The sequence below is a fragment of the Pogonomyrmex barbatus genome, unplaced genomic scaffold (genome assembly GCF_055798465.1).
Source record: "Pogonomyrmex barbatus isolate J1 unplaced genomic scaffold, ASM5579846v1 scaffold15, whole genome shotgun sequence".
In the NCBI taxonomy this organism is placed as follows: Eukaryota; Metazoa; Arthropoda; class Insecta; order Hymenoptera; family Formicidae; genus Pogonomyrmex; species Pogonomyrmex barbatus.
Window position 1 is genome coordinate 3,914,561 of NW_028297111.1, and position 13,432 is coordinate 3,927,992.

A 13,432-nucleotide genomic window follows, 5' to 3' on the forward strand; every position below is an offset into this window, starting at 1 on the left:
GACCAGGGGACACATTTCCTTAATAATCTAATGCGAAATATTGCACGGAAATTCCGGATAAAACATTACAAAACCACAGCGTATCGACCGCAATCGAACGGTTCTATAGAGCGCTCCCATCAAGTTCTATGGGAATACTTAAAGCAGTTTGTGAATAAACATAGCGACTGGGACTGTCATCTTAGGCTAGCAAGATTCTCATACAACACCAGCGTACACGAAGGGACATTATTCACTCCCCATGAGTTAGTTTATGGTAGGTTGGCAAGGACCCCTACTAGCGAACCGGCGCCAGACGACGACGAAAACGAAAGTTATACGCGTTACCTAACGGAGCTATATAATAGAATTTCCGAGGCTCAGGCAATGGCCAGACGTAATTTGATAAACGCTAAAATAAAATCTAAGAAATATTACGACAAGCGAACGGTGCAGAGAAACTTTTGTATAGGCGACCAAGTATATTTACTTAGCGAACCTAGGAAGAATAAACTGTCCGACCAGTATTCTGGCCCGCATAAAATCTTAGAGATTTTCAAAAATAATAATGTAAAAATTGCGTTGAAATCAGGAAAAACGCGCGTTGTACACGTAGATAAGTTAAAGCGACCGGGGAATCGGAGCCCCACCACAACTGACTCCCCACCAGATGGCACTTCGAGGAGTAAGGAGTGTGCTGCTGCAGTCAGTTACCGACGGACCCCAGACAAGTCAACATGTCGATAATCGTTACCATCGCCTGCATCTTCTTACCAGCAACAGTCTACTGCCTCACAGGATATGACTGCGGTGGAACGGGACTCAACATTACCACTCTCTCCCTCCTTGACGTAGGAGACTGCGACGTGGAAGATATTGAACCAGTCAAAACTTCTGTCCATATACAACTACTCCAGACGGCCGAATACGAGACAATCTCTGCATACCAGTGCAAGGTTAAGATCGACCGAACAATATATTACTGCGGAATGCACTCACATGTCTCAATAGTAACCGAGGGTCGAAAACAATATGTGAAGGAAATCGGAGCATACAACTGCCAAAAGATACACGAAACCGGATCCTTGGCCATTGGCACCGCTTTCGTTGACCGGCTAATAAATAATGCCACTAACCATCGCAGCGTAACACTGGCAGGACAAGCTTTCACTGATGGTCGCTGCGCAGGCACACAATATACGGACGGCTACGGAACCTGGGAGAACGTCGTGGTGCAAGCAGCCGTTGAAATAACTCTGCGCACGTTCACGATGCCTTTTAAAAGATCGATAGGTAAAGTGAATCTGCCTTCGGGAACCCAGTGTCCATCAGCGCAAAGAGGCTGCAATGACTGGGACGGCACGGAGACATTTTGGAGTCTTCCCTACACAGACGGTTGCCATTTCAACAAGTATGATATTCTATACGAGGGTACAGCAACAAAATTATCACCCAAGAAATACGAGCAAGCACCCGAAGTATATACAGTGACCACCAAGGATACCACCTTCGCATTAGCCAAAACTACAGAGACAAATCTTTGCGGATACAAATTATACCACACGGAACATCCCAAGTTACTGATTTTTGAGACGCAGCCCGGAAGATCCTTCCAATCTAAAACTAAAACTTCTGTAGACAATCTAGATATCTTCTCATATGTTAACTCTAAGTTTGTATACGTAGAGAAACATATTAAAACACAACTAACACGATTATACAAGGATATAATGGAGCAAAAATGTGCCCTGGAGAAACAAATCCTGCAAAACGCCCTCTCACTATCCAGCATCGCTCCAGACGAAATGGCATTCAGAATCATGAAAACACCGGGTTATACTGCAGTCACCGCCGGTGAGGTTATCCACATAATAAAGTGCATACCGGTGGAATGTAAATTACGACGCACCGACAATTGTTATAACGAACTCCCAGTGACTTATCGAAATCACTCATTATACCTGCAACCAAGATCGCGCATCCTCTCAAAGACGGGCACACCCAAAGACTGCAACGAGTTGCTACCCAATCTCTATAAGATTGATACCACCTGGTACAGATTGACAGGTAGTATAACGGAATCGCTACCCCCACCAACCATACAACCACTCACCAAACCTTCGTGGAAGTATGTGAGCCCTGATGCATTGGCCACCAGCGGGATCTACACATCTGAAGACTTGGATCGACTCAGAGACCATATTATGTTTCCTGTAGAGAAACCTTCAATGCTTAATACAATTGCGCGTGGCGCAATGGGCCGAGAAATACCCAAGGGAACTATAGCAATGCTCAACCTCTTGGACGAAGCCTCATTAGACCATATCGCAGAAAACGCAGGTAGAAAACTCTGGGATGGTTTTATCACATTTGGATCGGCGAGTGCTGGTGTCTTGGCACTATTCATAATCGGCAGAACTATTAAACTGTTAGTGGACACGATAATCCATGGCTATGCTCTACACTCGATCTATGGCTGGAGTATCCATTTAATCGGAGCTATCTGGTCGTCAGTAACTCACCTCCTGCTATTCCTGGGAAAATCCAGCAAAACTAAGATAACGAACGAAGAAGAAGGACGGCAAGAAGAAGCATCAGCGCCATCCCCTCAAGAAAAGGATAGTGAAGTGAAAACAGTGCCGGAACAATCGTACGCAGAGTTGCGAAAATATCTCCATGAAAACGACCGAATGTAAGAAACACTAAATTAAGCGTTGTTATAAAATAATGTAAAAAAAAAAAAAAAAATTTGTATCTCCTAAAACCTTTAGGTAATATCTTAGCTGATATTTGATGATTTATTATATCTTTTATATCTTTATATCTTTTGTACTTAGGATTACGATGAGAAATGTCGGTCGGAGTGCCACCATTTCTATTATAAGGGGGGGGTGTCACGTCTGTCGCGTCAGAATAAACGAATAAATTAATAATTTTATGCCCTATGGTAAAAATGTTACTCTTTTCAAATTTATAGAGATAACTTTTGTATAGCACGGAACAAGGAATGGACGTGATACGTCCCTAGGCCACCGCGAGCCCTACCAGGGCAACTCTCTGGCCTCCCACGCGAGCGCCGCACTCCCACCGCCAGCGCTTCCCACATTGGGCGCGCACCCCACCATAGCGTCGCCGCAGTTTCGAGCCGCCGAATCGAAGCACATCAGTGCACGGCCGACTGCGTTCAGTTCATCCCGCGAATACGACTGGAGAGGACCTCCAGTCCGTGAACTCCCTCTTCCAATTCAATTTCTAGTGTTAAGAGAAATCAATTCCAATTCTAGTAGTAGGAAATAACTTCAAACTAATTCCAATTCTAGTGCTAAGAGAATAATTTCGAATCAATTCCAATTCTAAGTGTTAACTCAAATCAATTCCAATTCTAGTGTTAAGAAATAAATTCGAATCAATTCAATTTTATTAACATCATTCAATTTAAACTTAACTGTAAAAGCGTTTACAATTTAATCAATCTCTGTATTAATCTTGTATCTGAATATTCTACAATATATATATATATAAGTGAAAAGTGATCAGTGTTAAATAATTAATAAATCCAAACCCTTCCACCCCTCCTAGCGAAACGTACAATCGACAGAGTTCGCGAGGTAGAGTGACCACGCGAAATTCAATCAAACGCAAGCGTCCAGGGAGGCCGTGCTTGGTCTCTTGGTTAGCAGGTTGTGCGTCCACCCGCACTACCCCCAAGAGAGGTATCGCTTCTCACGCACTTTTAAACCGTCAAATTACGAAATATCTGATAACCTGTCCCGCCTCTTGGCTAGCAAGTTGTGCGTCCACCCGCACTACTCTCCACAGAGGGTTACAGATTGTCATCGCGTTAGAAAGTTCAATTTAATACTCGTAACTTGTAAGGGAAGTAGTATTTTCCCTTCATGGTCACTCCCGATGCCTAAGAATCGTAAAAACCGTGCCGGACGTCAGCGTGCAATTCGCCGCGCCTTATACGAAATTAAATCCGCGCTCACCGGTGATTTGAGTGAACTGCTCGGGTGTGAAGAAACCTACCAGCCGGAATACGAAGCGTATTTCGAGAACAGCCTGTGGGCTCCAAGTCCTCCGAATCCAGCAACGCCGCATCCTAGTGTGCATCCCGAGACCCGCCAGGCCGACAACGAGAATCGGAAGCCCGAATCCAGGAACCGGGCCAACGAAAGGTAAGTGAATTTTCATTTCTTGTTCGTGAAACGCGTTATGTGCAGAGGACGATCGGGAAGCTCGCGTCAGGAAAGAACACATCCAGCCGCCGTCTTTAACGACCAAATAAGTATCTCTCGGTGTGTAGTCGAATTCGGTTATGGTCTTGTCGGTATAGCTACCGATACAAATTCCGCCAGTCTTATATGCCTAGAGTGTAAATCCCAGTATAATTTCGATCAACAATTCACCGCTATCTTAAGACATTATATTAACGTTGGGACTACTCGAGAAGAAAGGCTTTGCAATTCTTGCGGCACTGGATTGGCTATTTGGCGCGAGGTAACCGACTGCGATCCCTGCTCCGAGGCATTCGTGGCATTTCTGGAATATTTACGCGAAGAAAGTACTTCTTTTTACGATTTACCGAATCCTACCGTCATTGACGTAGACGCAGAGATAGGACCGCATGATATCGTCTTTTCCAGGAGACTATCGACTTTTCTATACGGATTATACAACCGCAATTTATATCAGTAATCCGGTCAAGTTATTTTGCAAAAAAACCAACACGCAGGCCAGTGCGAGCAGACTCGCTCCACGCGTAGCACGTCTCGCCTGCGACGTAACATGGAAAAGATCTGGGTTTTTTTCGATGAGCCTACCGACATGCTCTGTCTCCACCTGACTGAGGTGCTCTAAACGAAGGAGCGTTCGAATCGCTGAGATTCTTTCTGAATTCGATTCTACTTCCTGGATTCTACTTCCTATAACCCCGCAATTAAGAGAGGACTCTTCCCTACGGAGGTCCCGTGAGATTGATTCGATCTCCTTGAGTTGGATAGTAGGAATGGCGATTTCTTTATCGGATTCGGTCGAATTGATTATTTGCGAATATGCCCTTCCGTTGCGATTAGTCACGACCGCTTCGCCGAGGTATACCCCATCGCAGACTCTAAGTCGCGGGATATAACCGACTGCTATTTCTGGGTTCGCGACGTTCATACAAAACGTGGCGCGGCAGCGACCTGGTATTACGATAGTTTCCCGTCGGGCAAAAGGCAGGCGTATTCCTTGCCACTCTATCTGTTTTCGCCCGAAATCGATTTTGGCGTTATCGCGCAGGAATTCTGATCCTAGGATTCCTTCCTGGACGATGGGGAAATGGTCAGGTACCACGTGTAGGGTTATCTTGTGGCCCATAAATTCTATACGAGCCGACCCGAGAGTTTCCAGCCTGCCTTCGGTGATTCCAGTCAGGTATATTGTATCGCGTTTGAATACCGGAGTCTCGGGATGTAAGCAGCGCTCTTTTATTAGATTCGGTGCCGCTCCTGTGTCGACCATGAAATTAGTTTCCTTGATTAAGCCACGCGCGGACAATATTATAGTGGGGGCGTGTGAATACTCTTGCGGATTTAAGATTGCGATCCTGACGCTTCTTCGGTCGTCTCCACGACGTTCACCGGACGCGTACTCCTTGGAGGATCCGCGCGCGCTGCGTCCGACCCACGGGGCGGATCCCGACCGTTTCCCGGTTCGTTGAGGCGACTGTTATTATATTGTCGTTTCCGACATTCCTCGATTTCATGGCCGCGATTTTTGCAATATCTGTACCATTTATCGTTAAGCTGCGATCCGTAATCGCGCGGCCCTCTGTCGCCTCCCCCCGATCTAGGCGATTCGCGTTTCTCGTAAAGCGGCGCAGTTCGTCTTACTTCGTCGCGGCGCTCGACCCACTCGGAGGGGTAGCGCGGTGCATAGTTCCGATCGCGGTCTCTGTATGCGTCGAGTCGCGGCGGCGAGCGTCGTCGTTCCGGCGGTGCGGGCTGCCTGTAGCGCAGGCTAGGCCCCGCACCTGTTTCGGGGAAACGACGGTTTGCGCTGAGGGTTTGTTTGTTTGGGCTCAGCCCTTGACGGGGCGGCATTCCGTAACGCTGCCGTTCTATCTCATCACGCTTGGCTATAATCTTCGCGGCGGCAAATGCCTCGAACGGCTGGTAAAAATGTTCCGGTTTGAGTTGTAAACGTAGTGGGGTGGGCAGACCCTCACAGAAACATGAAGCGGTGAGTTCGTCTATCTCCCGGTTCGTCGCGGAATCTATCGTACCGTGGGCCCGACGTTCTCCGTCCCTTATGGAGGCTCGGAGTTCCTTGACGCGGTCGATGTAATCTAGCATATGCTCTCCCGATTTGAGGTGCACAGCGGTCAATTCCCCGCGGTATTGCGCAACACTTTTTATCGAGCCGAAGGCACTATTTAATAAATCTGACAGTTGTGTCACTGTGTCGCACGGTTCGTCGGCGACGGCTGAGTGAGCGTGGCCGCGCAATTTCGCTACCAGTAAACGCGTGAGGGGTCTCTCGAAATGAGGCGGCAGGATGTCGCGCGCTTGCCTGCACGCTCCGAGGAATTTCGACAAAGGGATGTTATAACCATCAAAAATTGGAACGAACTCGGTCGCCTCGCGATAAGTTATCTTCGGCGCGGGAGGGAGTTCCGTGCCCGACTCATTCAGCTCGCCAAAAGGGGCGGGCGTTTCCGTGAACCGTTGCCCAGCGGGAAGGCTAGGGCTTCGCGGTGGTGGGTCGCGTCGTGTCTCGATTTCGTGGCGAATGTTATTCAATTCAGCGCGCATTGCAGCAAGCATATTATTCATCTCGCGCACGGCGGTTCGACTCTGTTCCGCTTCAGCGCGGTCTCTTCGAAGCGCTGCGCTCTCCGCCCGAATTTCTTCTCTTTCCCGTTGTAATGCGTCGGCGTCGGCTTGTAATTGTGCGGCGCGCTTGGCCATGTTGGCTTGCATGACATCGAATTCGCTGTCGGTATACTTAGTTTTAGGGGCACCCGGCCTGTCTACGGAGGTCATCTCTGCGTCGTCGCTCGCGAGCTTTCCCTTTTGAGCGCGCGTGGTCATGTCCGTTTCTTTCTCGCCCTTTACCGGTGTACGAAGCATAAGAAACAGCTACAGCGCGAATATGACGCGGGTCGGTAGGATGTGTCGAAATTTTTCGATTCCTCCGATTAACGTATCCCACCGCTGTCACCAGAAATATGTTACGTCGCAGGCGGTGGCGAGATTGCCAAAGCAAATCGCCACGTGGCACTGGACCAAGGCGGGAATACGCTCGCCTCTCGGCGACGCTGCCAGCGATCGAGCGGCAAATCGCCAACAGCGGTTCGGAAGAATTAAGGAATTAAGGAATTAAGGAGTACGAAACCCTGATTATACTGCTCAAATCCGCGGGAACCCCTCCGATAATGTCAGCGGCGAATTATTAAGTTCTCAGGAAATTTCAGTGAATTACACGGCTAACGTTGCGTTTAACCAGACGTTGGGCGATTATTAGACTGTAAGCGGATCAGTGCGGATCAGAGAAGTTGGTTAGCCGGCGCGATAAAATGCCGTCGGGAGCGGGATTGGTGTCGTCGAGGTAGTATCGCTCGCAGATGTTCTCTATAGCGTTGCCTAATTCCCTGAGCACTTCTAGAGACACAGTAAAAACTTCGGTGCAGTCAGGGCAGAGCTCAATGTCGCGGACTATTACAAGACTAGCGCGGCAGCAATCGCAATGATCCCGGGCGGAAGTATACCCGAACTGGAACGCGTGGGCCAATTCAAGACGATACGTAAGAGTTCCCTCTGGTATTTCTTCCTTACATCGAAAGCAAAGATATTCGGCACTATTAGGGAGTAACTCGGCGATAGCGTCGTCCACGCGTCGATATCCGAACGTGGTAAGGCAACGCACCGTGCTCCTACGGTATCTGTATACGGCGGCCGGGTGAGTGCGCGAATCTCGTGGCTCGAGAAAGCAAGGCGGGCACATTACGTCAAATAACGGGAATTAATATTACGCGGCGAATATTCAATATTAAAATGATATTACGAAACTGGAATATTTCCGTGCGTAGCGATAAACCGGCTCAAAACCCTACATGCCTTAGGAGAAAGTGGCAAGGGCGGCAAAAAAGAGTCGGTCGTAAAACCCTTCCGGTCGGGCGATGCAACTATGCGACGGTCGGTCGACGCGAACAAAACGAGTGACGCAACCCGAAAGAATCTTGAACGCGAGTACTCTTATATTCATTCACGTCTAATTCCTTTATACTCTATATTTTACTGAAACGTATGCAAGATGGGAACGCGAAAGCAACCGGGAATAAAACTTGATGTATGATTTTCACCTACCTTTCGGTGTCCGCTCTGCGCAGATACTCCTCGAGGGAGATGCGTGGTCCGAAACTGCTTCCCTGGTAAGCTGCTACGGGGGTGGACGGGGCCGGTAAGGCGCTCCAGAGGCGGTCGTGCACGAGAAGTTCGTACTCGCCGTCGTAACTCACTTCCTCGCCGATGATCGCGTTATGATCGTAAATCGCGGCCACGTGGAGGTCGTATTCAAGCCGCCGAAGTGCGTTGTTACGACCCGCGCGATTCCTCCGTGCTTTAGGCATTCGGCAGAGGCTCCAGGCGTATTGTATTTAATTAAAAGATTAGAATTACCGCGTGCTCGAAGTCCAATGTTTCCTTCGTGGTAAGTGCGGATAACGCACAACACCTTGCCCCCGGAAACGATTGGAATTCTCGCTTTAACTGCTAATTATTCGGTAAAATAAGGTTTGAGTTGTTAATGCCCGTTGCCTCTTTAGCCTCGCGAACACTTCCGATTTCTCGCGGCGATAGGAAGGATGATGCAATGAATGACACGTGGCGAATACACTGTACTTACTATATTCAAATATTCATGAATCGAATTACACTCGCGTAACACTTGGTTAAATTTAGAGCAATACAAAATTTAGAATACAAATGATCACTTAATTAACTTAACTAGATTGAGACGAAATAGAATTGACTTAAAATTAGAATTGGAATTGGGATTGGATTTGGATTGACACTCGCACGATGTGTACTACTCGACGGCGCGTACAAGAGTGAACGAGCATGGCCGCGCGTTGTAACGCGTGCCTGCGGCGGCGCTGTTGCGCAACGTGGCGGTAGCGTGGGTACGCCAACGCACGTGGCGCAAGATGGAGGATGGCGTGGGTACGCCAAAGCACGTGGCGCAAGATGGCGGATGGCGTGGGTACGCCAAAGCACGTGGCGCTCGCGACGGTCATAGCCTATAAAGCTAGACCAGACGCACATATCTATAATGGTCGTTGGTCGGCCAATCAGCGCGCGGCTGACTGGAGATGATGCGCAACAGCAACGCGAGCCTTATCGTAGTATTAATAATTTTACAATTATTTAGGTTCATTGTTAGCATGATTTATTTATTATTATTATTTAATTTTATTACTTATATTTATTACAGTGTATATTCACTGGCGGTAAGGCGCAACGCGTGATATGTCAACGGCAGGAGAGCCGGTTGTTGCCAACTTTGGCTTGAATAGTGGCGCTTCTGCGCAGGTGGGAAAAGGGGAAGGAAAAGAAATTTTTACGTTGGCTCTCCTGACGTTACACCAGTCGGATTCGCTGGATGAACTGAACGCAGTCGGCCGTGCTCTGATGTGTGCTTCGATTCGGCGGCTCGAAAACTGCGGCGACGCTATGGTGGGGTGCGCGCCCAATGTGGGAAGCGCTGGCGGTGGGAGTGCGGCGCTCGCGTGGGAGGCCAGAGAGTTGCCCTGGTGGGGCTCGCGGTGGCCTAGGGACGTATCACGTCTATTCCTTGTTCCGTGCTATACAAAAATTATCTCTATAAATTTGAAAAGAGTAACATTTTTACCATAGGGCATAAAATTATTAATTTATTCGTTTATTCTGACGCGACAGACGTGACATCATATAACACCAGCGTACACGAAGGGACATTATTCACTCCCCATGAGTTAGTTTATGATAGGTTAGCGAGAACCCCTACTAGCGAACCAGCGCCAGGCGACGACGAAAACGAAAGTTATACGCGTTACCTAACGGAACTATATAATAAAATTTCTGAGGCTCAGGCAATGGCCAGACGTAATTTAATAAATGCAAAAATAAAATCTAGGAAATATTACGACAAGCGAGAAACTTGCAGACAAACTTTTGTATAGGCGATCATATATTTACTTAACGAACTAAGGAAGAATAAACTGTCCGACCAGTATTCTGGCCCGCATAAAATATTAGAGATTTTCAAAAATAATAATGTAAGAATTGCGTTAAAATCAGGAAAAACGCGCGTTGTACACATAGATAAGTTAAAGCGACCGGGGAATCGGAGCCCCACCACAGCCGACTCCCCACCAGACGGCACTTCGAGGAGTAAGGAGTGTGCTGCTTTAGTCAGTTACCGACGGACCCCAGACAAATCAACATGTCGATAATCGTTACCATCGCCTGCATCTTCTTACCAGCAACAGTCCACGGCCTCACAGGATATGACTGTGGCGGAACGGGACTCAACATTACTACTCTCTCCCTCCTTGACGTAGGAGACTGCGACGTGGAAGTTATCGAACCAGTCAAAACATCTGTTCATATACAACTACTTCAGACAGCCGAATACGAGACAATCTCTGCAGTGCAAGGTTAAGATCGACCGAACAATATATTACTGCGGAATGCACTCACATGTCTCAATAGTAACCGAGGATCGAAAACAATATGTAAAAGAAATCGGAGCATACAACTGCGAAAAGATACACGAAACCGGATCCTTGGCCATTGGCACCGCTTTCGTTGACCAGCTAATAAATAACGCCACCAACCATCGCAGCGTAACGCTGGCAGGACAAGCCTTTACTGATGGTCGCTGCGCAGGCACGCAATATACGGACGGCTACGGAACTTGGAAGAACGTTGCAAGCAGCCATCGAAATAACTCTACGCACGTTCACGATGCCTTTTAAAAGATCGATAAGTAAAGTGAATCTGCCTTCAGGAACCCAGTGTCCATCAGCGCAAGGAGGCTGCAATGACTGGGACGGTACGGAGACATTTTGGAATCTCTCCTACACAGACGGTTGCCATTTCAACAAGTATGATATTTTATACGAGGGTACAGCAACGAAATTATCATCAAAGAAATACGAGCAAGCACCCGAAATATATAGTGACCACCAAGGATACCACCTTCGCATTAGCCAAAACTACAGAGACAAATCTTTGCGGATACAAGTTATACCACACGGAACACTCCAAACTACTCATTTTCGAGACGCAGCCTGGAAGATCCTTCCAATCTAAAATTAAAACCTCTGTAGACAATTTAGATATCTTCTCATATGTTAACTCTAAGTTTGTATATGTAGAGAAGCATATTAAAACACAATTAACACGATTGTACAAGGATATAATGGAGCAAAAATGTGCCCTAGAGAAACAAATCCTGCAAAACGCCCTCTCACTATCCAGCATCGCTCTAGACGAAATGGAATCATGAAAACACCGGGTTATACTGCAGTCACTGCCGGTGAAGTTATTCATATAATAAAATGTATACCGGTGGATTGTAAACTACGACGCACCGACAATTGTTACAACGAACTCCCAGTGACTTATCGAAATCACTCACTATACCTAACCAAGATCACGTATCCTCACGAAGACGGGCACACCCAAAGACTGCAACGAGTCGCTACCCAATCTCTATAAGATTGATACCACCTGGTACAGATTGACAGGTAGTATAACGGAATCGCTACCCCCGCCAACCATACAACCACTCACCAAACCTTCGTGGAAGTATGTGAGCCCTGATGCATTAGCCACCAGCGGGATCTACACACCTGAAGACCTGGATCGACTCAGGGATCATATTATGTTTCCTGTAGAGAAACCCTCGATGCTTAATACAATTGCGCGTGGCGCAATGGGCCGAGAAATATCCAAGGGAACTGTAGCAATGCTTAACCTCTTGGACGAAGCCTCACTAGACCATATCGCAGAGAACGCAGGTAGAAAACTCTGGGATGGTTTTATCACATTTGGATCGGCGAGCGCTGGTGTCTTGGCATTATTCATAATTGGCAGAACTATTAAACTGTTAGTGGACACAATAATCCATGGTTATGCTCTACACTCGATCTATGCCTGGAGTATCCATTTAATCGGAGCTATCTGGTCGTCAGTAACTCACCTCCTGCTATTCCTGGGAAAATCCAGCAAGACTAAGGTAACGAACGAGGAAGAAAGACGGCAAGAAGAAACATCAGCGCCGACCCCTCAAGAAAAGGATAGTGAAGTGAAAACAGTGCCGGAACAATCGTACACAGAATTGCGAAAATATCTTCACGAAAACGAACGAATGTAAGAAATACTAAGTTATACGTTGTTATAAAGTAATGTAAAAATTGTATCTGCTAAAATCTTTAGGTAATATCTTAGCTAATATTTGATCATTTATGATTTATATCTTTATACCTTTTTGTGCTTAGGATTAAGATGAGAAATGTCGGTCGGAGTGCCTCCATTTCTATTATAAGGGGGGGGGGGTGTCACGTCTGTCGCGTCAGAATAAATGAATTAATTAATAATTTTATTCCCTATTGTAAAGGTATTACTCTTTTCAATTTTATAATGATAAATTTTTATAACATGAAGCAAGGAACAGACGTGGTACGCCCCTAGCCTCTCACGCGAGCGCCGCACTCCCACCACCAGCGCCTCCCACATCGAGCGCGCACCCCACCATAGCGTCGCCGCAGTTTCGAGCCGCCGAATCGAAGCACTTCAGTGCACGGCTGACTGTAGACAGTTCATCTCGCGAATCCGACTGGAGAGGACCTCCAGTCCGTGAACTCCCTCTTTCAAATCAATTCCAATTCTAGTGTTAAGAAGTAACTCGAATACAATTTCAAAACAATTCCAATTCTAGTGTTAAGAAGTAACTCGAATACAATTTCAAATCAATTCCAATTCTATTATAGTACTAGTGAATTTAACATCATTCAATTTAAATTCAAGCTCTAATAAATCTAATTTTAAACGTGTTTTACAATTTAATCAATCTTTGTATTAGTTAATCTTGTAATTGAATATCTTACAATATATATATGAAAAGTGATTAGTGTCAAACAATTAATAAATTCAAGTCCTTCCACCCATCCTAGCGAAACGTATAATCGACAGAGTTCGCGAGGTAGAGTGACCACGCGTAATTTAATCAAATAACAAGCGATCCGGGAAGCCGTGCTTGCTCTCTTGGCTAGCAAGTTGTGCGTCCACTCCCCCCGCACTACTCCCCAAGAGAGGTATCGCTTCTCACGCATTTTAAGTCGTTAAATTACAAGATATCTGACAACCTGTCCCGCCTCTTGGCTAGCAAGTTGTGCGTCCACCCGCACTACTCCCCACAGAGG

At 46.8% G+C, this 13,432-nt stretch overlaps 1 protein-coding gene across 1 annotated transcript; it reads left to right on the forward strand.

Moving 5' to 3' along the window:
- Positions 1–225: 225 nt before the first annotated feature.
- LOC148937264 (uncharacterized) lies at positions 226–2,707 on the forward strand. The gene has a single exon (XM_089073484.1). It carries the CDS (start codon positions 717–719, stop codon positions 2,673–2,675), a length of 1,959 nt encoding a protein of 652 aa, XP_088929610.1. The 5' UTR covers positions 226–716; the 3' UTR covers positions 2,676–2,707.
- Positions 2,708–13,432: the final 10,725 nt, after the last annotated feature.